Below are 27,982 nucleotides of genomic sequence, written 5' to 3'. Positions count from 1 at the left end.
CAAATAATCGAAGTAAATAAGCTTGTGAAAAAAAAATGAGAAAAACGAAAACTTTGAATTTGAATCGATACATGTACAATAGAATATGTATAAGGACATAAATGGGAATGCAAGAGCGTATCTTTAATCCACGCAACTCGAAGACTATAACAAGTACATAGTAATAATTAACTTTTTCGCTAATATACTAGATTGGATTATTTTGATATTAATATAAAATCTATGGACGCGTTGAGATGAAGTAGAAGACATTTTTCAAATAAAATTGTTTTATTTATTGGCTGTGAAAGTATTATACATATTTACTTTTCTTTATGTCATGTGAAAGATGTACATTTAAATATTGCCGCGTTTCAAGCATTATAGTTGACCAAAGCAAAATGGCTACAGGTCATTTCAGAGGTCACTTACCCCCGTAATTTGGACTTGACTCTTCTTTACCATAATAATACTTTCTGTTCTGTACCGTTCTTCAGGTTTGTGTGTAATGGAGTGCAAGAATAACCAAAATGGCGTAGCATTCCACACACTAAGCGAGATGCGGGTATCTACCAATCTACATTTCTACTATCTGCTTGTTACTCGCTATTTCTTTAAGTAATTGAAAAATCATCTTTAGAAGTGGAACTCTGAGTGAACTACGCAATCGAAACTCGTGCAGTGCGCTATACGGTTCTGTAATATTAGAAAAATACTTAGTTTTCCCGCGCATATTTTGATGCTCATTGACTCGTTCTACGTATTTTTTTTGGCATCGTTTATGTCATATTCTGTATTTATAGCGATAACACGTATCGCATAGAGATAGGTATGTACATGTAGTCATTATGCTCAATTCGTCAATATATTATTCATCAGATATTTAAATCTTCATTTACAATACGTTCTTCTTCTACATATTTTTCTATGAAAGCCTTGCATTTTAAAGGATTGGCGTCTTCTATTCATTTTCTTTGTCATCGCAATTTTGATCATCGTGTAACTGTGGATTTAAGTTGATTTTATACTAAAAATCTGTGGAAATGGGTCTGCCGTGTGATTGGCAGATCAGCAAACAAAAGATCTCTGAACGTGGTCAATATCTATTGGAGACAGGACAATGGTCGGATTGCAATTTTATCGTTGGGCAAGAACCTCATCAACAAACACTAAAGGGCCACAAGTTGTTTTTGGCTATGTCTAGCCCTGTCTTTGAAGCAATGTTCTTTGGTGGTATGGCAGAGAAAAATGATCCTATACCAATTCCGGATGTTCAACCAGAAGCCTTTAAAGCTCTGCTAGAATATATATACACAGACCGAGTTGATTTGGGTTCTTTTGAGTTAGGTTGTGAATTATGTTATTGTGCCAAAAAATATATGCTTCCTTCGCTGGTAGAGAAATGTACAAAATATCTATGGTCTGATTTGTCACCAAAAAAAGCCTGCAGAGCTTATGAATTTGCCAAGTTATTCGAGGAACCTGTGCTTATGGAAAAATGTCTCCAAATTATTTGCACGAAAACAAACGAAGTTCTAAAAGAGACTAGTTGGAAAGATGTTGAATTAGGAACACTTTTAACAGTTTTAGAACAAGAAAATTTACAAATAAACTCTGAAATTGAATTATTTTATGCTGTAGAATGTTGGGCAAAAGCTGAGTGTGCAAGGAAATCACTTGATGTCAATGACAGAAAGTCTTTAAAATCTGTAATTGGAAATGCTTTATTGAAAATTAGATTTTTAAGTTTAACCCCTCAAGAATTTGCGGAAGGGCCAGGAATGTCATTATTACTTACCAAAGATGAAGCTTTTGCAATTCTTATGAATATATTGTGTACAGGAAATAAAGCACCTATGCCTGAAGGATTTTCAACTAATATGGACCGCAGAGTTAGGGCAGTAGAAACTCGAATACCATCTCAAACTGAAGTAAGTTACACAAGTATTCATAAGTTGGATATTGTGTTTTGGTACTCCACATGAAATTTTTTTTCTTAGAGTTATTTTCGATTAGGGGGTCCACATTACTATGAGCCCAATACTTATTTTCGTCATGGACAATTAAGAGAGAACAATATACCAGCGGTTGTACTCAAGGACAATAGACGAGAGAGTCCAAAGTACTGCCTGAGATCAGTACTTGAAGAAATAGACTGTCTCAATACAAATGTATTAGACTCATCTGTTACCTTCAGTGTAGATAAAAATATTTGTATATTAGGTGTACAAGTACCTACACAAATACCTGTTGGAGTAAGTTGCATATATCAGAATTAAAAAATAGATATTGAAAAGAATGGTTTTTGACTCTTTTGGCTCCTTTGTTATAAACGAAAAGATAAAGACCATTGGACGTCCAAGACCATTGAGCCAAAAATCAGTTTTATCATTATTCGTCCTTTAATTGGATTTTAGTTGATATTAATTGCTGCATATTATCTACTTATTACAGGGTAACAATATGAACCATGTTTTGAGTCTTGCTACATCATACACTGAAATTTTATATGCTCATCTACTTGATTCCGACGGTGCTCGTTTAACTTACACACATTTTACGACAAAAGTAAATACTAATACTCTTGTGGAAATTACATTTAATCGACCTATTTACATTCAAAAAAATAAGGTATATGTTCAAATAGTACATAGAATAGTAAGTTTGAAATAGTTTTGCAAGTTATTCCTGTTCCTTTTTCAACTATAGGTTTATCGAGTTGGAGTTGTTTTTAACAAAGTTGGTTGGTACCCAATGGGAGTCTGTACTCAAAGTATGACCTGTGATACTGTATTGTTCTCATTTGGTATTGGCCAAGAAGTCGATAGTGTGCGAGATGGTCTCATTCGATCTATAATTTTTACACAACAATCAGAACCATACATATAAATTTGTGATAAGACGAAAGTCTACTTTATTGTACATTATATTAGCGCATTATTTTATTTTTTGAACTATATCAGTCACGGTGCTATCCTTTATAAAAAATTTCAAATTAAATTTAAGAACTGTACAAAATTATACTCGTCGGTTATAGTTGTAGTGAAAGTCAGCCCTGTATAAAACAAATTTTTTTAATTTATATAAAAATATTAACGTTTGCAATACAAACAAAAAACTTGAATTTTACAATTTAACTATCTTTATTAAAAGTTACATTGCATATTAGTATCATATGTACTTCTGTTTCTCCCTCTAAATTTATTTTCATTACAATTATTTATAGTTTCTAATGATTTTTGTTACTATACAAAAATGTAATTATCTATTTATCACATATCATATACCATTCACTATTCATCTGTTATGTTTTGTTTAATTTTATACCCATGTCCTAAGATGCATATGAAATCTTTGTTTTTGATGTATAAAAATGCAAATGTAAGATACAAAATGTTTGTCTATCACATTTGATTTATTGGGCTCTTTTTAAAAATAAATTTTAAAGATACAAATTTTTAATAAACTATATAAATTTTATATTACACATTAATATATAACTATCATAAATGTTACAGATTTTGTGCTTGATTTTGTGTATTACGTATATAAACGAATATAATAATTAACAAATAGATTTTAAAATGTAATCAGTCTATATAAGTAACTACATATTTTACAGTACAAAAAATAATAAATCTATGTCAACTGTACTTGTATTTCAATCGTGTGAATTGTGTCCAATAGTTACTAAAATTTGTGCATCATAACATACAAGATACATATTTCTTATCATCGTGATGTAATTAATATACCTCAAGACAAGTTCTTCGGTACAAGTAACTAACAATACATTGTAAATATTTATTTAAAAGAAAATATCTTAGCTTTAATAATTCCTTCACGTTTTATGTACAATGAAGTCCCATGTATCCCGCCATCTCAGTTTTAAAACTTCCTTGGCGCTTAAATGTGTTGTTCCATAACTGAGCACAGTAAATTTCTTAAATACATAAGTAATGGATAATAACCATATGAAAATACTACATTTTACTATACGTAATGACAGTTTCTGTTGATATCGAGTTCTGAAAGTATAAAGAAAAATATTCATGAATTCTTTCTACTTAATTAATAGAAAGAATTGTATATATTGATGTGCCAACATACGTAATTAAGTAGTATAGATGTTCAATTGTTGCGACTGTGAGTAATAGTTTAAAAATGAATGCCGGTAAATAATGATGAAGAAAAAGAGTTCTTTCAACAAAAAAGAAGGGCAAGAAATGTAACAAGTATCCAGTTAATAATGTGCTTCCAATATTAGAAAATTTGTTCCATTCCTTGTACGCGATATCGAAACACATTCGTCTTCTACGTAACATATAAAATATTAATAATAATATATATATGAGTATACAGACTGTTCCGGAGTACCAAATTACTATATTTCCTAAAAGATGTACTTGAGCCTGTGATAAAAAATGAAAATATTAAATACCAACAAATATTACGAAACTCGAAGATTTGTGCAAATATATACTTACATTACTATCATTTGAAACCCAATATGCAATTCCTCTAGACATTAGAGGCCAATCTAAAGGATCACTGGAATACATGTGACTATTCTGTCCTTCTTGACCACTGAAGAGCATTTTTATTTGTAATTCTACAAACTTCTCCCAAAAACTCAAAGTGGTAGCTTGTAATGGAATCATTTCAGCATTGATTAATTCTCTCTCTCTTTGTTTTTGATCTTCATTTTTAGTGTACCTATGTTCTTCAACGTTCCATATGGAATCTGTTTGATCCACAAATTTATCTGCCACTACTTCATGCTGATTAAAACCCCAATCAGGCAATTGTCTTCCACTAAATTTCAAAGCATAGTCTGTATTTACATGTATTAAACGCACTTGGCTTTGAATCGCATGCCAAACAATACCAACATTATCCCTATTAGTAATTTCTACTTTCCAAAGATTTTGAGCAGGCATAGACACATTATAATCAATGTAACAAGAAACTTCTTGACTCTGAGGTGTCATTGGAGCTGCAACATCGTGTGAATTTAATGCTCTACTTGTAATTCCATGCACTAATTGTATCACATCTCCATGTTTTATTGGTTCACAAGGTTTTGTAACAACTAAATCATTTCTCTCTGGCTTCTTCACAATCCACCAATTGTTGACATCTTTAAAAGAGTAACATGTAACTTGTTGCTGATGCGAACTGCCTCTATTGTCTGGATATCTTAGTGGATACATATGATTGTGACTATGAAGCCAGCAAGCTCTGCCATATGTGTGTCTTAAAGTTATTTGAGACCCATGCGTTACTTCTAAAGGTTGGCCTTTTGTAATGCTAGCAAGACCACCATCTAAACTTGCTTGGAATGCACTTGTCATTACCGCATCATGTGGTCCAGCTTTAGAAAGTATAGACAAGTGTATATAAAATACAGTCAAATAAATGGTACAAATAACGCCCAATATTACAAACATTCTCATTACTAGATGAATACATAATACTGTGCTAGATAAAGTCTTCCTTGGTATTAAAGTCCAGTAATCATAAACAATTAACGATATAGCAAGAGTTAATGAATACAATCCAACATACTTTACACTGAAAAGAAAATCTTTTTAAATTTACCGCAATAAGTTTACTTATCCTAATCGCATAATACTTTAAAAGCTATACCATAATGCACATGTTAAGCTTGCAATACCCAAAGTCAGCCATATCCACCAAAACAAATTTGTTGGTTGATCCATTACTTTTCTAAATTTTATAATGCATATCAACCCAAGCAATGAAAATTGCATTAAAATACTTTCCATCAAGATAAACCTGGATTGTGTTAAAAGAGCATTGTCTGAAATATTAACAAAATTATATCAAATGAAAACCGTGAGTACACTGATAAAGTAAAATACTTGGTCATATGAAGCAATACAACTTGAGATTAAGATTTATAGAAAATTTTAATCTCAACTTGTATTACTTATTAGCCGCATTTGGATTCTATTTTATTTGATAAGTAGAAGAATAATGTATATTTTCAATTATACTAGTAAAATATATTGGTGAAAAAATATGATACGTATAATTAATTACCAAGTAATAGTAATATTCCCGCTAATGTAGCAGTCCACTGTTTTAGACCTAATTCTAAAATTAAGTGATAAGCTGTTGGAATTAAAAGGCTGCCGCATAACGCAGGTATTAATCGTAATGCGAACAATGGAACAGCATCCGCATATGGACTTCCTATTCTATCGAATTTGAATTGTCCATCAAAACCCGCTAAATACGCAGCTGCGGAAATAAGCTGTTTTCCTAGAGGAGGATGTGAATCGAAAAAAAACGTTCTCTTCATGTAGAGCCCCACGTATTTTCCGTAGTGCAATTCGTCGAATCTGTTTTAAGGAATTATTAAATTATCAATTATTCAACTCAAAGCTTGTCCTTAATATTAAAGTAACTTACACTATACTTCGTGGTTCTTCTAAGCGATAAAGCCGAGTAATAATCCCAGCTAACAATAAAATAAGCGAAATGATATCGACCTCGAGACTTATTTTAATCCGTATTCGCGCTCCTGTGTTCGCCAATTGTTTTTGCATCTCAGATTTCTCAAACGTGTACGAAGCAATTTCTTTATCCGTCTATTTAAAAAAATTATGAACATGTTAATAGTAGTATAATTTGTGCGAACACAACACATCGATATATGCGTACATATAAATGTAATGAAATAAAAAAAAAAAAGAGTTACAGATGGCAAATGCTAAAATTAAATATTGAGCATCTGTTCGAATCGGCATAATGGAAATATCGAACGAAACACAAAGATATAAACATCGAAGAAGATTTAAAATGATATTAAATATAACGTGTTTTTCTGCTAATTTTAAATTAATTCTTCACCTCATCTTGTTGAATGCTTTCGACACAATTGCCAGGAATATGTTCATAATCAAACTTGGCGCTTTGCACTTGCTTGTTATCCTGCGTCCTTGTTCGCCTGCGTCGAACTTCCATCGCAAGAATTCACTGTTATTGGAGCAGTCTTGTACACGTCGTTGGTGTTCGATTATTCTGATTGATTCACTTCAAACAAATCAAGTGAAACGTCGACACCACTATACTTGGCGTCTAGCGTCGGCGTCGTACACGTCATCAATTGACCAATAGTTTGACACGACACTATTGTTTTAAAAATTTCGGTCTCTGAATGAGACGATAATATCTGAACTTCCTTACTGCTATGTGTAAAATTCAAGTTGCTAGATACTGCGCTAGAATATAGAAAGATTTAATGTATTGAATTGATAAAAGTTACCATTAATCTCAGGTTAGCACGATACAGTATCATATAACGGTACCGTCGTCGAAAATTCTCCTTCATTATCCACACTGCGCACCGCGCGGTAATTTCGTACCATATATTATTTTACAAAGTAGGAAAGTTTTTTTTTGATCTTTTGAACAATTATAAATCGACTCAACATTTTCATCGACACGAAACTGTATAATTTCTATTGAGTGTTACTTGGTCATTTAAAAGATTCGTTGTTGATTTATTTTCATTTTTTTTTTTTTGTAAAATATATACAAATATATTCACGTAAGAATTATGAAATATAACTGCGTTTATACAAACTTTTCTGTTTCAGATTTAAACATGAGCAGTGATCAAATTGCTTGCCCTGTTTGTTTCAAAGAATTCTCTTCTGCGATTATAGAAGGTCATGTTAGTAAATGTTTATTTTTAAACGAATCTGGGAGCAATGAATCTTCAACATCCTTTCAGGATAGTAGTCCTGCAAGGAAATTAATGAAACTGAATGACACAAAAGCAAAAAGGGGTAATTTGGGGACGATGAAAAGAAAAAATAATTTAACGGAATCAACATCATTAAACAGAAATATTGAAAATCAAAAAATTGAATCTAATTACAATGTAATTATTTTATAAAACAAACAGTGATGATTAAATTTGAAATAGTCATTAACTACATCATTTCTAGATAGATAAAGAAGTTAAAAAGCCTCTTGGAAATGCCCATGTACCACTTGCAGAACGGATGAGACCTACAACACTTGTAGGATATATTGGGCAAACACATATTCTTGGGCCATCCACTATACTCTCTCAATTATTACGTAAATCTGAAATACCAAATATAATTCTTTGGGGACCACCTGGTTGTGGAAAGGTATTTATCTTGTCCAAGACTACAAAATTGATTTACAATTTATTGATTAGATATTAATTTTAATACTATTATAGATAATACTTAAATCAATACTAAATATCATTTACATAAATATAAAATTCGTATAATTTTAGACATCTCTGGCAAATGTCATAGCTCATATATGTAAAAATAAATCAGATAGTAAAATGAGATATGTTAAGCTATCTGCAGCAATGGCTGGAGTTAATGAAATACGAGAAGTAATCACTGTTGCTTCTAATGAATTAAAATTTAAAAGACGTACAGTGGTATTCATGGATGAAATACATCGTTTCAATAAAGGCCAACAAGATGTATTTCTGCCTCATGTTGAATCTGGGACTATTACATTAATCGGAGCTACAACAGAAAATCCTTCATTCAGTTTAAATTCTGCACTTTTAAGTCGTTGCAGAGTCATTGTTTTAGAAAAATTATCTGTACCTAACCTGATATCTATATTAACTAAAGCTGTATCCTCGGTAGAAGGTGTAGTGTACAACTCATCAAAAAAATTAGAAGATACTACAAAAGTACCCAAGTTCATTATAGATGAACCAACCATAGAATGGTTAGCAGGAACATCCGATGGTGATGCTCGAATAGCTTTAGGTGGTCTTGAATTAGCAATTCAATCTAAAATACCTAATGAGGAAGAATTTTTAGAAACTGGTCCTGTAACAATAACATTGGATGACATTAAGGAAAGCCTTAAAAAGTCTCACATGTTGTATGATAAAAAAGGTGAACAGCATTATGATATGATTTCTGCTTTACATAAATCTGTTAGAGCAAGTGATGAAAATGCTTCCATTTACTGGCTAACCAGAATGATATTAGGCGGTGAAGATCCAGTTTATATCGCACGAAGATTAGTACGAATGGCATGCGAAGATATTGGTTTAGAAGATCCAAAAGCTCTTGGTAGTATCCAATTTTTTTATAATATAGTGTGTTCTCGACTTACTTACTAATTAGTGTAACTCGAGATCGCATAATTGGAGGTCTTATTACAGACCTCCTATTAGACTTACTGTAGAACAACTACTATATTGAAATTTTGGTAACGCATTAAATCACTTCTAGGAATTGCCATACATACAATGCATGGCTGTAAAATGATAGGAATGCCCGAGTGCGATGTACTTTTAGCACAATGTACAACGTACTTGGCAAGAGCACCAAAATCAAGATTAATGGAAGATGCTCTCAGAGCTGCTCAAAGAGTAGTAGCTGAACACAAAGGTCCTCAGCCAGGAGTACCCTTACACTTAAGGAATGCTCCAACAAAACTGATGAAAAATCTTGGTAATTAATTTACCATTAAAAAGACAACAACATATTTCATGTAAATTTTATTTCAGGATATGGTAAAAACTATAACATGAGACATAAAGATGAGTCAGGACTAAATTATTTACCAGAAGGATTAGAAAATGTGAACTTTTTCGATCAAAATTATATCTCGTGAACATATAACTTTAAACCAAAATTAATAAAACGTACGATAATAAAGATATATACAGTATTACTTAACAAATAAGCAACATAATGTATTAATTATCAAATCTGAAATATATATACAGTTTTTATATTACATGGAGAATAGTATTTATATTTTTTTATGAAATTCAAATATCTTAAAATAATGCTGAATAAACTTAACAAATCAAGCTTTATTTTTCATTTGAAATTTTTTTCCATATGATAGTTTTATTATTAGCAGGCATATCAACAATGTCTAGTAATTTAATACCATTTTCCTGTGCCAGTTCTCTTAAATCTTGAAGGTCTCTAAGACCCCAACTTGAATCTTGAATCTTCAAAGATTTATTAAAGTTAACATTACTTTCTGGCGTTATTTTTCCATCTATAGCATATGGTCCATACGTAAATAAATAACCATTGTCTTTCAGTAATTTACCTGCATTTTGAAATAAACCAATAGAACATTCGTAAGGCGAAATGTGCATCATGTTTGCATTATACATATAATCAATGCTTGATTCCTTAAAAATACCATTGCCCCAAGTACGAAAATCTGTGGTAATATCTACTCTTAAAGGATGTTTTATATTTGCAAACCCGTTTGCATGCGCAGCAATACTTTCTAACAATCTTCGTTCATATTCCGAAGGATAAAATGTAATATGTGGAAAATGAGGAGCAAAATGAGCTATGTGTTGTCCAGAACCAGATGCAATCTCCAAAAAAATTTGATTTGAACCATGTTGAATATACTCTCGAAGAACGGAAAGTATTGGATCCTTGTTACGATCAGCTGCAGGATAAATAAGTTTTTTGGCAGCCATGATACTAGACCTTAAATTAGAGTTGAACATATTACTTGAATTATACTGAAATTCTTTATTTAATGAAACGTAGATTTTACTTTTCTATATATATTTGTATCAAAAATATTTACAGAAAAAAAAAGAGAAAAAGGTGCGCAAATCTTACCTATGATTAGCAGCACAATGGATAATTGTATTCATACTTAATCGTCACATTGATTTTGAATGTTACCTGAAAAATTCAAGTATAAACATTTTGCAGACATAAATTAAATTTGTATACATTATGTTTTAGTATTAAATCTAACATAAAATTTAAATAACATTTCGAATTTATACAGTATACCCCAAATTACTTTTATTCGAAATTTCTACAAATAAACGGTATCAAATTTTGTTGTTGTTATTACATTCATTCTTTAGATACTGACATTGCAAATGCTGTACAATTTATTGAATAATTCCTTAATAATTTCTTTATTTAAACATTTAATTTGGACAAGGTATAAACATGTATAATATGTGTAAAAGATACAATAACACATTATAATTTATAGCATAACTTTATTAATTGAATATCTTTCTCATCCCTTGAGCTAATTACAATAAATTAAGCTACATTATGTATGTTTTTTTGTATACAATTAATGACTCTTTTTGTCACTGTTTCTTTTGCTTTTGCTTAACCTTTCATGATTTTTCTTATTTTTTACTGTGTTCGGAACATATACAGAGTGTCCTTTTTGTTTCAAATGTTCAAATAATTTATTTTTACTAGGAAATTCAGCTTTACATGTGATACAAAGGTGGACTGAATCTGCAGTTTCTGTAACTTGTAAATCTTTTCTACTTTTAGTTTCGCTATTTAATTTTTTTGCATTTTTAGCCTTTTTGTTTCTAAGTTTCTCATTAATTGTGTTATTTGTTTCTAGATTATCAGAAAATAATTCTGCTTCATCGACTTCTTTCTCTGCATGATCTTCGATCTCCTCTTTCTCATTGGACATCTGCTGATTATTTTCTACAACTTTACTTAACATTGCCTTTTTTTGTTGCTGCTTTCTACGTTGCTTTTTTGATAAAAATATATCCTCATTAATACTTGTATCTTCTTCGTCGCTAACTTGCTCTGCCAATGGATTCTGAACATTTTTTCGTTTTTTCTTCTTCTTTTGTTTTTTAGGTTGTAGAACTTCTTCGTCTTCTTGATCAGAAATAAGCTCATCCTCAGAAGTGACACAATCATTATCATTTTCAATTAGTTTAGGTGGAACATAAATAGCATCACCCATCTGAGGGTCTTCAGCAAATGAAGTTCCTTCCATGTGAGATTCTCTACCTTTAACTTTTGTTGAGTTGTTCAAATCTTCATCATCTGATATTAATTCTTCTTCTGAAATTTCTTCCTTAGTATTACCTTCATTGTATGAGCTATTTTGAACAGGATTTAGCAGAAAATCAGGCATTTGCGAATCTGTTGCCAATTTTCTTTCACTTTCTGAAGTTGTTTGCGAGCTAATATCACTATCTGGAGAACTTTCAAATTCTTTATCATCTTTTATCATCGCAGCCTTCATAATAACAATATTATCTTTGTGCTTTTTAGAATTTTCATGATTTGTAAATGCTTTATGTGTTTTAAATATTTTATTGCAAGCTACACAGTAAAGAGTATTATCATCTACAGTGTTTTCATCTTCAGTGTCTCCATCAGAAGATAAATTTTCACCAAATTCTTGAGCAAGATTAGCTTCAATATTTTTAAGTTCACCTTCCATGTTTGAAAATTTAGACCACTCAGATTCTTTATGTTCTTTCAATTGTTTTTGTCGTTCTAATAATTGCTGCTTTTTCCGTTCTTCCACTTTTTTCAAATTTTCTTTGGCACGTTCAGCAAGCTTTGCTGCATGAGCTTGGACTCGTTTATCACGTTTACGTACAAAAGCAACTAAATTTCTTACTTGTTCATTTCTTTCTCTTTTAGCTTTATCACGAATCTTCTTATTTTCTTTTTCAATAAGACGTGCAACTTTTCTATTAGGAGCACTCCTTACATCGTAAGGATCTAACCAAGCAAACGATCTTTTTGTACTATAACTTTGCCAATAAGCATAAAAAGTATGAACAACTTCTTCATATGAACTTGTTGAATTCCCAAAGTCTGGAACATCTTCATCCGAATCTCCTTCTTTTGCAAATTCTGCATCTTCAACCGTAAGTTTTTCAAAAACTTTGCGGTAAACAGTAAAAAATCCTTTTTCATCATCTCCATATCCTTTAAAGCAAGTGGTTGAGAAATATTGGAAGAGATCGATAGAATCATCTTTGTAATCTTCGCCAATGCCACCTTTTAAGATAGCTTCACGATGATTATCATACCAAGCACGTTCATGAGGATCACTTAATACTTCCCAAGCTTGTTGAACAATTTGAAATTGTTCTTTTGCTTCCTCTATATTCTCCAAATTTTTGTCAGGATGCCATTTCAATGCCAGTTTCCTATAAGCTTTTTTCAAGTCATTATCAGAAGCATTTCGTGCTACTCCTAGTACCTCGTAGTGACATTTCATTGTAACAATGAATAATATTGTTTACTCCAATGTTAAAAATTGATGTGTAATCTCACGTAATACAAAGCTATATAAATCATGTGCTAAAAGAAGTAAGATCAACACTTGAATAACGAGAAATGTTCATGTTTCAGTCATACACAGACGTTCAATCACACATAATTTAAAACATGTTTACACTTGTAAATCGAACATACGTCTTATCGAATATCACTTAGAGACTATTACTGATTCATGCCGTAAATACTTCCGTTAAAAAATCCGTAATGAAAGTACATTCAATCTTAAGATTTCTTGTAAATGATCGTTATTCACCTACCAAGATGTAACTTATTTTCACTAAGTTGAGCATCAAATTTCAGGTTATGTTTGGTCATATAAAAAATCCCACCATACATAAAATTAACTTTATTTCTATAGGTACACGGTACAACACGGTACACTTGTCACATTTCTTTATCTAGATATTTAGTATAGGGATTTCTGACCTAATTTCAAAATTATATAGAATGATACACCATACATACACCTAACACTTTGAAGCAAAGTTTGTGCCACCCCCTACTTTACGTAAACGAACTAAAAGTAAAGGAGCGCGAGTGTGTATATGTACAGTCAGTGTAATAAGTATTCGTACAGCAACCCATTTGAAACAAATGGTTTCTGTACGAATACTTATTACACTGACTGTATATAAAATGACTGCTAGCTATCAACTTCAGATGTGTACCGAGCATCTTTCTTCGCTACTTTGTGGTGAAGTTATATAATTTAGTCCATGGTTGAAATTTGTTCATTCTGCAAGTTAACCAATCAAAATTGAGAACAACATGTTCGTTTCTCGTATTTATGGCTCTTACCCGTGACATTTATAGTGAACGTTGAGTATTTTTTGATTGTTCATGCTTTAGTTCTACGGTTGCTAGTGATTGAAAGCAATTGAAAAAGTCATATAGGATTGTAATTCAGTATGGCATCTACAGCGAAAGTGGGATTTCAGGATTTACCTCCAAAGGGAGGATACGCACCTTATCAAATTGAACGAATTAATTTGCGTACTGTTATTGGAGGTATATGTATATATTGATATGCATGTACATTAGTTTAATAATTATATAAATAATCCACTTTTTCTGTACTTTATTACCCAAAAATAAATAGTTATATGACACTTGCTCAGAATTTCCAACGATGAATGAAAAATAAATTTTAGGTAAAAGTGGTATCGCACTGTTCTATGCTACTACCTTTAGTGGATTTTATCTATATTATCTAAATCGTAAACGTGTGGCTAGAAATAAAATTGAAATGAGAAGCTCACGTTTAGCCCTAAAACCAATGCTGGAAGCAGAAAGAGACAGAGTGTAAGAAAGTTTCATACAACTTCATTCCAGCTTTTACTTAAGCCTATTGGTAACAAATATTTATTTGTCTAATTCAAGGAAAAAGCATCCATAGACAAAACATAATAAAGATGTTTGCAATTCCATTCTAATGTAACATTCTCCATATTTCAAACTCTTTTTCATTTAGAATAGTTTTTGGTATGAGAGTATTTGTATTTTTATTGTTGTTTTCTTTTTACAGATTAATGAAACATATGCGGAGAATGATTGAGGAAGAAGCTGATCTAATGAAAAATGTTCCTGATTGGGAAGTAGGAACTTTCTTTGGAGAACCAATATATTATTCAATACCAGAAGATGAATACATTGAACCTTCATTGGACGAACTTACAGTGTTTTCTAATCCTAACGATTATAAAATTCGTATGGTACAAAAGTTTTACTTTTAGAATTTACATTGTCAAAACTGATACAATAGTGTATTATAGAATATAGAAAATATAAATAATAAAATTTGATTATTATAAGTATACTAAACTGTTGTTTTTTTATTATTCATTGTAATATTATTAATATGAAATTGCATAAGACCAAAACACGACTATTTTAAAACTTGGCTGTCAGATGATGGTTTTTGTAATCATCAGCTGTATTTTCATGGCAAACTCTTTTACGCACTATTACGCAGTAGAACCTCGATTATTGCATGAAAGCATTAATCATGGTGTTGAGAAGTGCAAGGAATAGTCACTAAGCAATGAATAATTCCTTTAAAATTTGTTTCGACATTCTGACGATTCATGGTATATATCCATTGTTTATTATTTTTTCATTGAAGGATCAGCTAAGATTAGTCTATAACAGTGTATCCCAAAGATTTTTGGTTACATGTGGAAAATTCATATATTTTGTTTATTTAATTATTAAAGACGACTTTGAACGAAACATAGTTTGAGAGATGTTAATCTACGAGCACAAATATTTTCTAGATCTACGAGCATCGCTTACAATGTAAATATCAAAATATTTACGTTTACCCTTTGGTCTATTTATCGGATAATCCCGATACTCTATAGTTTCCCAATTACGTAACCTTCACTGGGTCCCATCTGCTCTATTGAAATCTCTGTATAAGGGCTGTACTCCCTTCGCTCATCTCTCGACTCTTCTCTCCCCACAACAGTATCAATTACATTGTTATTACCGTACACCGATCGATATTCCTATAGATAATGTGTTTCGGATTATGCAATAGTTTCGAGTGCCAGTTGAACAGTGTTTATCAACTCGAACCCTTAATCCTCAACTTTTATACTCGGAATCGAGTATTTTTTAGTACGAAATTATCAACTCTAAAGTTGAATCAATTGATATACATGTACATGTACCTAGTACACTATTCCAATTATTCTGACTAAATATTGCAGTAAAAATATTGTCAATTATTTAGTAATTTCAGAAAAAATGTCAGTCTAAGGAATCGTATTTTTCCTATTCCTAATTCTGCGTTCGATGAGAAATCCTTCCATGTTTCTATGTAGAGTAGCAATTGTTTTGTGAGTTGTTACCCCCACCCTTTATCTACTGGCAACTATCCAGTAGTTGCTTAAGTTATCTAAATTCCTGTAATAATCAAGTTAATCGATTCAATGAATAGTAGCTGTACACATCACAGCCTATTACTACTACCTCCAATCTTATTGATTGCTTAACGACCATCCCCTCCAGTTGAGAACCCGATGTAATGATTCTACTTTTTTGTTTAATTGCTACTCATAAAACGAGTATAATAAAATGTGATTCAAATAGAGAACAAAAAATAGAATATTTAATGAAGAGAAACAACACGAAACAACGAAAGGAAACTTTTAATAAAATTCGAATTATTTAAAAAAAATACAAAATCACAAAAGAATTATGACTTTGTTTTAAACATTTGAAAAACTACATTTATGTATGGTTTAATACGTACTATTTTATTTGATCACAAAAGGTAAGGTTGAAAGTCGCTGCACACCGCAACACTGCTTCGACAAGATAGCATCGAATGCTCAACTATGCGTTTAATTCGAAACTGAGCCTCAAAGAACCACAAGTCGGCAAAATTTAGGGTCGTATGGTGAGGCCATATATAAAAGAGGAGTTCATTAAACGACCGCAGTTAAAGTTTCGACGTGAAACCGTTAAGGAAGATGAAAGACTTCAGCATCGAAAGTATTTTATCTGACACGTTAGTTTTTAAGCAAAGTAATCGATTCGAAAAAAAATTTCGATCCGAAAATTACGAAAATTTCAAGAAAGAAAATGATTGGAAACGATTCGAAGCGAATTTGAAAATTAGTGTAGAAGAAACACGCGCGTTTAGTATGAAAAATAATTGTGGATGTATCGAGGAGAAGTCTGTAATTATCAAGGAAGAAATGTGCACAAAAATCGACTCGAGGAAAACTCATGAATTTTGTGAAAGGGAAAGTGGTGACGTCAGTTTGAAAAAACATACCGCGTCCGAGATGAAAAGAAAACGCGAAATAAATTTCAGAAAAAGTCCCAGAGGATCACTAATTGACAAACTGTTTATAAATTCTAAAGAGCCTGATAAACATAAGCCTTATAAGAATTCGCTGGTACTTGGAGAATTCCAAGACACTCGTCGTGAAAAGAAATTTACGTCTGATATTCTTAACGGTATCTGCAGGACCTTCGATGTAATCGACGCAAAACCAAATGTTGCAATTCCTCGAGTAGGGAGAAGTACGCAAATTGATGTAACAACAGAATTGCGTGCGCAAGAGAATTTCGATCTAATTGAGACAAATGGGACGAACACTGCCGAAAGAATTAGCGAAGAATGCAATACAGATTCGAACAAATTTCAAGTTGAAGAATGTAATTACAGGGATACCGATAAGAACAATTATTGGAAGAACGCTAAAATAAACGATCAACTGAAAAAAGATTCCGGGAGGAATTTGAAGAAAGGCCAAAGAAAGTTGAACAGAAATAGAAAAAGACAAATAAAAACAGATGAAAGTGGAATGTTTAATAATAGTCAAATTAACGATCTAAATTTAAACGAAAATCGCAGCGAACTGTTGGGAATTCAAACTAAATGTACGAAAGATAATTTAAGTAGAAAGTCGGAAGAAATGGAAAGCAAAGATTCATTATCCGATAATCAAAATAGAAAATTAGTCGAATCTTTCGAAGATGAAACGGAAGGATTGAAAGTAATGCAAAAATTAAAAAAGTTAGAATGGCTTCAATTTACAAGATACCGACCTCCGAAAATTCACCGAAAATCAACAATTGGCAGAAATAAGAGAAAGGCGAGTCTTCAGCCTCGAATTCCATTTTCAACCTTTCAAATTGATTTTCTTGAACAAAAATTTCGAAACAGTGCTTATCTTTCGAGAAATGACGTACTGGACATTTCTCTTAATTTAAAACTACCCCCTAAAAAGGTACTTACGATACTTTATACGTTTTCGTTGCACTTTTAACGTTAGAGTAAACCTAATGTTTTTAGATAACATTCCATAAACAATAGTTCCGTTTAATTTGAAAGTTCTAATTATTATCAGTATTACTAAAGTGTAAAATTACTATTGGAAGTTTTTAAGCTGCGCGAAACTAATAAAGTGACCCTGTCTTTTACAACTTTTCTATCAATAAAATAACTAAAATTCCCTATACATTATAAACATACTTTTAGATAATTTTGCGCAAAAAGTATGTTTACATTCGGTAAGTGAAAACTGTGAAAGTAACAAATAAAAACGGTAGTGTTGTCTTGAAACTAGAGTACAGGTACTGTATTTTTATTGCAATGTATTTTTTAATGTGTTTTTCTAATAATGATTTCTTGTTTCAGGTAAAAATTTGGTTCCAAAATCGACGTGCTAGGGAACGACGTGAATTCCATGCTAACACACAATAAAAAGTATATGTATATAATAGGATACAACCTATTGTTAACAAATTTGTATGTACTAACAAATATTTTCATCAATTAATTCTCATATACTCATATGTTATAAGTCGCAAAACTTCATTTTTGCAGGTCTAGAATTAATAAAATTTTTTAAAATATTGATATATTGTAAAAACATTTAAAATAAATTTGTAGAATATTAAGCATAAACATGTAAATTTTCTTCGAATTTGAGTTCATAAATGATCTACGAGATTACTATGCATGACAAGTGTGTAGCTATATATAGCTTCTAATTTATAAGAAATACTATGTAATATTGATTTTTTTTTACATTTGAAGCGATATACTATGAATTTTTATCTCATTGAAAATAAAAATCTTCCAACAGATGTTTGAATAATTATATTCACTTCTGTCAATGAAGGGTCAATAAAAGGGCGTATGCTTTTATTTACTGCTATATATTTCTATAATATGACCGTGTTAACTCTGTTTTATCAATTCCACATTTCTAATCATGTATTGGATTTTATTTATGCATAATGCCATAATTAATCATAACTCATTTGTAGCAAGAAGTATATTCGCAAAAAACATCTGATATTCAAATGAACGATTCTAATCTTCCGTTTACGTAATGTTTACTGTTTCTCTGCTAGATGTCCTTTCGTTCGACCGAGAAATATAAGCATGATAGTTGAGCCATTCGAACAGTCTATGTTTGAGCAGTCGCGCGGTGAATTCCGACTTGCATGCGCGCGCGCGCAGTTCGTTCGATTCCACGAAAATTTACGAACTCTTTCGTATTCGAAGATGCAGCGTTCCGTCCAACAAGCAAATGGGGATGGCGTCCTCGCTTCGCCGAGAAAAAAACAACGATTATCAGGTGCTTCGGCCAAAGTCACTGTCGTTCTTGGAGCACAATGGGGAGATGAAGGTAAAGGCAAGGTCGTGGATATGCTTGCGACGGATGCTGACGTCGTCTGCAGGTGTCAGGTGAGTCCGCCATCTTTTTCATTCTCGTCCGCCTTTTTTTCATAGAAACCTACGTCTGTCTACTCCTTTTTAATTACGAATAATCTCTTCTGTTCGGTAGTCGAGACACCATCCTTCCTTTATTTTAAACCTGCTAACACATTTTCACTTGTTTCTTTGTCATCCTTTTGCAAATTGTTCAAGCATTTCCACTCTTTTCTTTTCTCTCTCTTTCCTTTTCTCTTTGTCACGTGATTATTCGAACATCATCTATTTTCATATTTTAATTTGTACGTGTGAATCGAAACGTCGTATTTTCATTATTTTATTAATGACTTACTTTTATCGTGTATTCCTTTTCTTTTTTACAAAAACTATGTGTCTAATTTTATGACGCTATTTTAACGCTAATTTTCCTGTTTGTCGTTTTTATTATCATAGAATTTTTGTTGTTTTCCTTCTTTTTATTTCAATGTATATCTATCTATGCGTATATGTTCATATATTTTTTTATCATATCATTTAAAAGCTTGTAATACGAGGTAGCACATTGAATGTAATTGTATCAGAACCTACATATTTCGTTTAGTATCAGTAATGTCAATCAACCTGATATATATTATTACGTGTAACATTCTTGAAAATATTCATATCGTATCTCTTTAAATCTAAATTTATAACTAATTTTGAATAAGCTCAGTTTTGTTTCTTTAAAGTCTCTTGAAGATTCAAGTTTTAATAAATTTTTACATCAATATGTATATTTGCTTACTAAATGTATAATGGTATTAGATTTCATAAGCACAATCAAACATTTTTCAAAGGTAAGAGAGTTTATACCATGTGCATGGAGAGGTATAGTTTAGTTTATAAATAAACTCTGCAAATATCCAAAGAATGTAAGTAGTATCTATTTTAAGGGCTTAGAAAAGTCCATATGTAAACATAATTTTATTTACATTTACATTCACATAGATTAATTTTGCAGTAAAATTGATATTATTTAGTTACATTTAAATTGTAGCGTATATTTCGTTATGAATGAATTATAATTCTAAATAAGGTTGCACACGAAGGATAAGTCACCAAACATTGGAACCTGAAATATATTCAATGTGTTTGATGATATAAGAGAATGGAAAATAAAAATGTTTCTATCGAGCAAATACTACAGTATACAACATATTTTTAAAGAGATCTTGTTGGAGGTATTTACTGTCGTGATATCATAATTAAACAAAAGCCAAGAGTATGTGGTAATTTAATAGAAAATTTATAATATATGGGAATATCGTTATTACATTATTTATTATTGAGTAAATGTTAAATATCAGTTTGTGTTTATGTCTACTTTTCTACTACATAGAGCATTTCTGCTTTTACTATATATTTTAATAGCCTTTGAAAGTAGTCATATAGAGGATCCCAGAATCGTATAGAGTCGTATCAGGGGTCTCAGAATTGTACAGCAGTTGTTGGCTGTAGTTATATCAAATTTGCAAAGTTAGCTGTGATGATGATAATAATAATAGCACTTGTATATTTCATCAAGTATGCAGCCAGCATAAAATGAATATTTTAACGTATAAAAGAATATTTAAGAAAATAAATAGCTCTATCAAAATAATCCATTAAATCAGTTTTTCGATCAAATCTCCAATGTGTACTAAATCCAGTGAAACCAGTTTTCCCACTACACTGTTTTATTTGATTTACACGTTAGGAACGTAAGAGTGGTTTTTGCGCCTCCGTGTTCACGTCCTTGGGAATTATTCTATTAGGCTTAGCAATTGGTAAACTACATAATTACGTGTAAAGTGTGTAACTTTAATTTTGAAGCTTTGTGTTAAAATTTCACAGTTATTTTTTCTTATGTTTCGTAAAAACGAATCGATTTTTCTTTTAATTTCGATTACTATACCTGGAAGCATCGTTAATATACAAATAAACTCTGGGGTTACAACAAATGGGTTAATACTCAGTTTTCCCCCATGAGATTACGATAACGCCCCGAACTTTTTTTTAAGACTACTACAGTGACTAGCATAAGTCTACATCTACATACATCTATTTAATATATGAAACGTGTAAACGGTGCATACTGTTATAGGACAATCTATATTTACTAGACTCAACTAGGTCCAACAAATACAATAAATCCTGTCTAAGACACCTGAAAATTCACAGTCTAGGAAACACGTGGCTATCTCCCCACAACTTCTCAGAACTGATATACTATACATATATGTATACATATATTCGACGTGTATGTAAATCTTAACTTTTACATTTTTATTTAGCATTGAGTAGGGAGGGAGAACAGAGCTAATTGCTACATGGGAAGGTGTTACAATATACTTAAAAAATAATTACGTGATCTGTAAAGTATGCTACAAAAAGAAGAAAACGGCTGAGCATGTAGAGAGTAGTGTGCGAATGAATAAAGGAATGTAATTCAAAATTGTCTATTTATGAGATAGACAACAATGAATCACACTCGTAGTAGCGCGTTTTGGTTCATAGCATATATATTACGAGATAAATTCGTAGTTTGGGCCGAATGGTTTGACGCATATAATTCAATTTAACGCCTAAGAAGAATAATAAAACTTATAAGAACAAAGAGTTATCGTGCGGTACGTTCGATCCCATTACTATTTTCATTGAATGTTGCCAAAAATCTGAGCCCTCGACCGTGGCAGTAAAGTTGCGTGTTCATGTGACATTAAGTCACGTTTGTTATTGTCGTAGCTCCGTATTACGACATTTGCCATCGCGAAAACTAAAAGTCGCATTGTCACGACGTTCCAATCGGTACCGTGACATCGGTTTAAGTTTGATATTTCATGGCATTTGCAAGGCAATAATCACGAGCAATGCGCAGCGATAACTGCATATCGTACTATCGTCGCGGCGTTCGTTCAATAGTCAATAGTACACTCTCGAAGATGTTGAATATTTCTCTAAAAATCAGAATATCAGAATATAGAAGAGCACACCTATTCCCCGGTTAAAACGGTAGATGTGTCTAAAAAAGAAATCATGTAAATCGAAAAGTAAAGCAAAATGGGTACTATTTATTTAAATATAGTTATTTTATTAAATTCATTTATTTCAAGGTAAATCAACATTTTTGATATATTTATCTGGTAGAATGGTTCATTGAAGAATTTCATATTTGGAAAATTATGGACGACAGTTGCGGTGTTTCCTTGTCGGTGCATTCGTTGTCTTCGGCACATAATGAGTCAAGATAGGAAGTTAGAAAAATTTAGACAACGTATCTCGCGTGTTTCTTACTTGAACTGGCGCCATAAAATGTTCTTATCGTCGTACTCCTCTTATATTATATAGAACAAAAAAAGAAAAACTGTACAACAATTGTTGAAATATATGGATATTTCTATGCCTATCCGTGTAAAAATTCTGCTACATATATATTATAACGCAAGAAATAATGTTGATATTTTAAATGATTTACGAAAAAGTATTCTAGTTCGTCACTATAAATATATAAAATATAAAAAATCAAATAAACGTTACAACATTAAAAAGACAAAACATACTTTATATTACATTTCTGTTCTTCACCTCTGTACATAAAAATATAAATTTGCATAAACATCCAGGGTCTAATCATGAATTTTAAAAAATTCCTTTATCTACATTTTTAACAAAATCTTACAATTCTACGTAGTCGGATTTTAATCACATAAAGTGTGGTGATTGTAAAAAAAATCACGTATGTGCAATCCACCTCAAGGTTTTCTACATATATCTCCGTAAGCTTTCCTACAGTTACATTCTTCATTTGTCAAACGATTTATAATTTTATAAGCTTACCACTTCCAATCTTATCTCTCCGTATACATACGTGCTTCTAAACGTATTTTTTTTACAAAGATTATACGTGTTGATAAAATAGTCTGAATACCATCTTGTATCGGATCATTTTGTGAGTCTTGATGAGTTTCTATGTGAAAATAATACAATATACATATAATGCGAATATAAAAAATGATCTTTAATGGAAACAATAGGTTTCCATCCAAACAATGCTTGTTATTTCGCTATTAATGATTGATAAGTTAATTAGATTCGTCTTGATTATTTGTGTTATTCAGTAGTCGTAACTGTTAATTACTCGTAACTTCTTAATGACTCGAGTTCAAACTCCAATTTAAAGTGTTGTATTCCATTAAATGACGATGTATTATAGGTCGATGAATTTATCTAAACAAATACCATTATATTATGGATAAAGATATATGTATAAGGTTTCATTCAAAAAACTTCATTTATTTTTCAAATCTCCCTCACTATTTTACTCGCTACAAAAGTATTTACACCATATAATTTATCCATTTGAACCAAATAACTTTTATGAAAGCTTCTTTTTTTGAGATATTTAACCATTCCAAATTAAACGAAACACCCTGTATAATAACAGAATGACGATTAAATATTTCTGCTTAAACTAAAATAACTTAATTTTTTACACCAAATAAATTACACTATATCTAATCACGGTCTTGTCCAAGGAACGAGTTTTCAGTCGAGTCGTGATATATGATAATATTGCTTTGCAATCGTATTTCTGAAACAATCGAACAATTTTTGTTTTTGCCATCAGTATAATTGCAGAAAAGAAATTTGCTGAGTGTGATATGCGAGTATGCGCATTTTTTTTTCTTTTTTTTACATAAAACAGAAATGAAAATCTGAAATTCATCGTAAAAAATATTTTACATTCAACTATATAGGTAAATCATTTCAGATCGCACTTTGGTTATCGATCTTCGATTTCATATTTTGATAAACACTTGATATTTATTTAATATTAGGCAGTCTCTCTTATTCGTATCCAACAAGCAAGATGAAACATTGAAACATATGACGCAACCAATCCAATAAGAATTGGTTAAAGGAAAATTGTGTACGCAGGAGAAAAAGAAAGATTTTAATTTTTCAGGGAGGAAGCAATGCCGGGCATACTGTAGTAGTAGACGGTGCGGAGTTTCACTTCCATCTTCTGCCCAGTGGAATAATCAATTCTAGATGCACATCGCTGATAGGTAATTATTTTTCGATCATGACGGTTTACAATAAAATTTCGGTAGCAACCAAGGACAAAGGTATATAGGATTTTGTAGTTGAATTTTTTACTCGTTATACATAGCATACAAATAAAAGTGATCAAAGAAAAGACATTATATACAGGGTGTCCTAGAATTAGTGTAAGAACCGGAACGGCGCCGCCGCCGCCGCCGGCGGGATGAGGGGGGGGGGAGTGGTGGTGTGTGTGTAGCTGAGACGATTCTAAACCACAATGGGGAAAAACCACCGACCAATCACAGCGCCCGAGTAGCGCGCGCTCAATATTTTACTTTGACCAATATTTTATTTCAAGTCAATTTCCAAGTAAATTGCGCGCATATATGCGCTAACGATGCAAATGGGTTAAGTGAGACCTGTTAAACGAGCATCGTGTATCGTACATGTACGTCAATCGAATCTAAAAATAACTACAATTCTAAGATTTTAGATCTAAATCGATCTAAAAATAAGTGTAACTCGAAATTTGTATGGCGGTAGGATCAGCACACCGAAATGTGAATTGAAAAAGTATATACATACATAAGTACGCACGGCTGAGGCAGACACATGTAAATATAACATGGCACAGCTCTGAAAGGATTATTATTAAAGGGTTGCGTACACCTAAAATGGTTAAACATAGAAACTTATTTCAGAACTTTGCTATCTATATCATTGATTTTATAACATCATTCTTACTTTAATAATCTTCCACTTTTAACATTTTTATGATACTAGTATCGTACCCATCGCTAGTGACTTGTACGACTCGTTCATGCTCAACGCGCAAATTGAAATTTGGCCCAGGTTCGTTGCCGCAACTTCGTTACAAGGACAGTTGCTACATACGAAGCCTGGGTTTCCTCAGCCGTCTTCTGTTCTTTAACTCCATCGTGACTAAACATGTGATACCCTTCTAGGAACGTCCGTGACTATCCACCCGCATTTACGCTCTCTGCTCCATAAATTTAGATCCCGAGGCCGCTAGAACGTTCTACAAACTTTGACTGGCTGCACTGGTTTTGACGTCACTTTTGAATCGGTCACACTAATGTGCCGTCAGATTCAAATATTCCATCCGCCCACTAAACTAACGTGTTACTATAGAACGTTGTTTATGTTTACAGCAAGATTAACAAGATCACACATCGTTGCATAGACGACTTTCTATAGTAACCGTCTTTTATTCATTTTAACAACGATAGGAGATATTAATGACCTTAGTATATAACTTTAAAGAAATGTTCCTGAGGAGAAAAAATAATATTCGTCATGTTCATCTTTTAGAACCATTTAAATTGCGTTCTGTATGTTTCATCTGTATCTTCAAATCCAAGGAAGATATTCAGGTGTTCTGTTTCTGGTGACTCAACTTATACGCTTATTGGAATGATAACATTTGTATATTTATGTAGAAGAAAAAAAAATAGTTGGCTCATATGCTCGATCGCTCGTAGGGTATTGTCTTAAGACATTAGGCTATTCAGACTATCGACGATTTCTTTTTTTCCAAGTCGTATATAACGCATAATGCCTGCTGCTTGCAGTACGATATAAAAGAGACATAAAAATTATCATGTTTTGCTAGTTCTATACACTATTGTATACTTCATTTTACGATCATTGGTTAATGTGTATTTCGAATTATGTGTGTATCACAATTGTGGAATTTCTACTATGGAGAAACGCTACTTTCATTATGAATATTTTTGCAGGAAACGGAGTCGTAATACACCTGCCGGGCCTCTTCGAAGAATTAGAAAGCAATGAAGCAAAAGGCTTGAAAAATTGGCAAGAACGATTGGTAATTTCTGATCGTGCACACATGGTTTTTGATTTTCATCAACAAGTTGATAGTCTTCAAGAATTAGAAAAGGGTAACCAATCTCTTGGCACTACCAAGAAAGGAATTGGTCCAACATATTCAAGCAAAGCTGCTAGAAATGGTCTTCGAATTGGCGATCTCCTTGGAAACTTTGATAAATTCTCACAGAAGTTTGACATGCTGGTGACGTCGTATCAAAAAATGTTTCCTGCACTTCAAGTTGATGTGAAAGCAGAACTTGAACGATATAAAGAGTGCGTATATCTATAATTTCTACTTTGAATGAAATTTAGAAAATTAGAAATTCTAATTATATTTTAAGAACCTAGAAATGTCCTTAACACATAAATAAATTATTAAAAGAAATGTGTTACAAATCAGAGGCTGTTATTTAACCGAAACAATATGTTTCTGTTGTTTTCAGATATGCGGAAAGAATACGACCGTTAGTCAAAGAAACAGTTCAGTATTTACATCAAGCATTACGCGAGGGAAAGAAAGTTTTAGTCGAAGGCGCAAACGCTGCAATGCTAGATATAGATTTTGGAACATATCCCTATGTTACCAGCTCTAATTGCAGTATAGGCGGAGTTTGTACGGGTCTTGGACTTCCACCATCTTATATTGGAGAAGTTATTGGAGTCGTTAAAGCATATACTACAAGAGTCGGAGATGGGCCATTTCCTACTGAACTGTTAGATGCGACAGGTGATCTTTTACAAAAAAGGGGCCACGAATATGGAGTTACCACAGGTAGAACAAGACGTTGCGGTTGGCTGGATTTAATCCTTCTAAAATTCACAGCAATGGTGAACGGGTAAGAAATATTTTATAAATTAAAAATCTACAGACTATCTACATTTAAATCAGCTACTAATCTTGAGTTTTTAATTTTTTTGTTCACTTTAGATATACATCGATATGCCTGACGAAATTAGATATTCTAGACACCCTTCCAAAAATTCAAGTTGGAGTGGGATATCGGCTGAATGGAAAAGAAATTGATTATTTTCCAAGCAGTACTTCTGATTTAGCAAAAGTAGAGGTAATTTATGAAACCATTGATGGTTGGCAGTCAACAACAGAAGGTGTACGTTCTTTAGAAAAATTGCCAGCAAATGCTAGGACATATATCAAACTAATAGAAGACCACCTTAATATTCCAGGTAATATTTTATTATGTATTATTTACAAATTTTGCTTCATGCACGTATATATGCTATATTCTCATGGCAGAATATCAAATTTTATTTCTATGATTGTCTAATATTTCAAATATTTAAGAATTAAATGAAGATAATTCGACGAATGTTTCTATAAAATTATTCGTTTCAGTTAAATGGATTGGAGTGGGAGCAGGACGTGAAAGTGTAATTACACTTTGACGTTACACTTATCAATTACTACAATGGAAATATGTTCATTTGTCCATTCAGTTCGCTACTCTTTTGAACAAATTTGATTTATTGATGCAATTCATGAAACAAGCGCACAGGAAGTACATGACAATGAAAATCATAGCATTAAGCTTTCAAACTTTAGTAGTATTCAAGAACCGATGAATACAAATCTCATTTTTCGAGATTCTCCGTATTATTGGATAATTCATGTCAATCATGTTATCCGCTGTTTGAATGTAAAATAAGACATGTTAATTAAAATGTATTTATTTGAAAACTGTTTTACTTAATTTTCAATCCTCTAATACTTGGCTTCAACAGTATAATATCCATACCATCTATTACGTTTGCCCGAGCCAACATTCTTTTT

The 27,982-nt window shown here is 31.9% G+C and overlaps 8 protein-coding genes across 12 annotated transcripts; 5 read left to right on the top strand and 3 right to left on the bottom strand.

Moving 5' to 3' along the window:
• The first annotated feature begins 405 nt into the window (after positions 1-405).
• Positions 406-3,638, top strand: LOC128877846 (BTB/POZ domain-containing protein 2-like). The gene is made up of 5 exons (XM_054125485.1): positions 406-808; positions 929-1,910; positions 1,980-2,234; positions 2,434-2,610; positions 2,689-3,638. The coding sequence occupies exons 2-5, from the start codon at positions 1,023-1,025 to the stop codon at positions 2,866-2,868; spliced, it is 1,500 nt and encodes a 499-aa protein (XP_053981460.1). The 5' UTR covers positions 406-808; positions 929-1,022; the 3' UTR covers positions 2,869-3,638.
• On the bottom strand, positions 3,435-6,999 carry LOC128877547 (protein O-mannosyltransferase 1). Its single transcript, XM_054124974.1, has 7 exons — positions 6,859-6,999; positions 6,418-6,596; positions 6,046-6,347; positions 5,629-5,803; positions 4,467-5,553; positions 4,090-4,391; positions 3,435-4,007 (listed from the first exon to the last, which is right to left on the bottom strand). The coding sequence occupies exons 1-7, from the start codon at positions 6,970-6,972 to the stop codon at positions 3,821-3,823; spliced, it is 2,346 nt and encodes a 781-aa protein (XP_053980949.1). The 5' UTR covers positions 6,973-6,999; the 3' UTR covers positions 3,435-3,820.
• Positions 7,000-7,142: 143 nt separating this feature from the next.
• LOC128877669 (ATPase WRNIP1-like) lies at positions 7,143-9,768 on the top strand. Of its 3 annotated transcripts, none has more exons than XM_054125222.1 (6): positions 7,143-7,285; positions 7,608-7,894; positions 7,962-8,150; positions 8,285-9,095; positions 9,258-9,479; positions 9,536-9,768. In XM_054125222.1, the coding sequence occupies exons 2-6, from the start codon at positions 7,616-7,618 to the stop codon at positions 9,640-9,642; spliced, it is 1,608 nt and encodes a 535-aa protein (XP_053981197.1). In that variant the 5' UTR covers positions 7,143-7,285; positions 7,608-7,615; the 3' UTR covers positions 9,643-9,768. The 3 variants fall into 3 exon arrangements, with proteins under 3 accessions (XP_053981197.1, XP_053981327.1, XP_053981244.1); XM_054125269.1 differs by lacking the exon at positions 7,143-7,285 and adding an exon at positions 7,367-7,391; XM_054125352.1 differs by having other exon boundaries at positions 9,258-9,768.
• LOC128878019 (methyltransferase-like 26) lies at positions 9,514-13,626 on the bottom strand. 2 transcript variants are annotated; one of them, XM_054125830.1, is made up of 3 exons: positions 13,355-13,626; positions 10,632-10,697; positions 9,514-10,493 (listed from the first exon to the last, which is right to left on the bottom strand). In XM_054125830.1, exons 2-3 carry the CDS (start codon positions 10,664-10,666, stop codon positions 9,848-9,850), a joined length of 681 nt encoding a protein of 226 aa, XP_053981805.1. In that variant the 5' UTR covers positions 10,667-10,697; positions 13,355-13,626; the 3' UTR covers positions 9,514-9,847. The 2 variants fall into 2 exon arrangements, with proteins under 2 accessions (XP_053981805.1, XP_053981895.1); XM_054125920.1 differs by having other exon boundaries at positions 13,563-13,595.
• LOC128877609 (dnaJ homolog subfamily C member 21-like) lies at positions 10,708-13,345 on the bottom strand. The gene has a single exon (XM_054125097.1). It carries the CDS (start codon positions 13,033-13,035, stop codon positions 11,110-11,112), a length of 1,926 nt encoding a protein of 641 aa, XP_053981072.1. The 5' UTR covers positions 13,036-13,345; the 3' UTR covers positions 10,708-11,109.
• A 205-nt stretch (positions 13,627-13,831) lies between the features above and the next one.
• On the top strand, positions 13,832-14,918 carry LOC128878110 (NADH dehydrogenase [ubiquinone] 1 alpha subcomplex subunit 13). Its single transcript, XM_054126055.1, has 3 exons — positions 13,832-14,105; positions 14,249-14,399; positions 14,623-14,918. Exons 1-3 carry the CDS (start codon positions 14,006-14,008, stop codon positions 14,828-14,830), a joined length of 459 nt encoding a protein of 152 aa, XP_053982030.1. The 5' UTR covers positions 13,832-14,005; the 3' UTR covers positions 14,831-14,918.
• A 37-nt stretch (positions 14,919-14,955) lies between these two features.
• Positions 14,956-18,629, top strand: LOC128877917 (uncharacterized). 2 transcript variants are annotated; one of them, XM_054125703.1, is made up of 4 exons: positions 14,956-15,392; positions 16,375-17,842; positions 18,253-18,363; positions 18,442-18,629. In XM_054125703.1, the coding sequence occupies exons 2-3, from the start codon at positions 16,574-16,576 to the stop codon at positions 18,316-18,318; spliced, it is 1,335 nt and encodes a 444-aa protein (XP_053981678.1). In that variant the 5' UTR covers positions 14,956-15,392; positions 16,375-16,573; the 3' UTR covers positions 18,319-18,363; positions 18,442-18,629. The 2 variants fall into 2 exon arrangements, with proteins under 2 accessions (XP_053981678.1, XP_053981592.1); XM_054125617.1 differs by having other exon boundaries at positions 18,253-18,629.
• Positions 18,630-19,020: 391 nt separating this feature from the next.
• On the top strand, positions 19,021-27,886 carry LOC128877462 (adenylosuccinate synthetase). Its single transcript, XM_054124791.1, has 6 exons — positions 19,021-19,311; positions 24,263-24,365; positions 26,103-26,466; positions 26,637-27,029; positions 27,122-27,378; positions 27,548-27,886. The coding sequence occupies exons 1-6, from the start codon at positions 19,033-19,035 to the stop codon at positions 27,595-27,597; spliced, it is 1,446 nt and encodes a 481-aa protein (XP_053980766.1). The 5' UTR covers positions 19,021-19,032; the 3' UTR covers positions 27,598-27,886.
• The last annotated feature ends 96 nt before the right edge of the window (positions 27,887-27,982 follow it).

Source organism: Hylaeus volcanicus, chromosome 1, assembly GCF_026283585.1.
Source record: "Hylaeus volcanicus isolate JK05 chromosome 1, UHH_iyHylVolc1.0_haploid, whole genome shotgun sequence".
In the NCBI taxonomy this organism is placed as follows: domain Eukaryota; kingdom Metazoa; phylum Arthropoda; class Insecta; order Hymenoptera; family Colletidae; genus Hylaeus; species Hylaeus volcanicus.
Note: the sequence above shows the minus strand (reverse complement) of the source record. Positions and strands in the feature narration are given on the sequence as shown.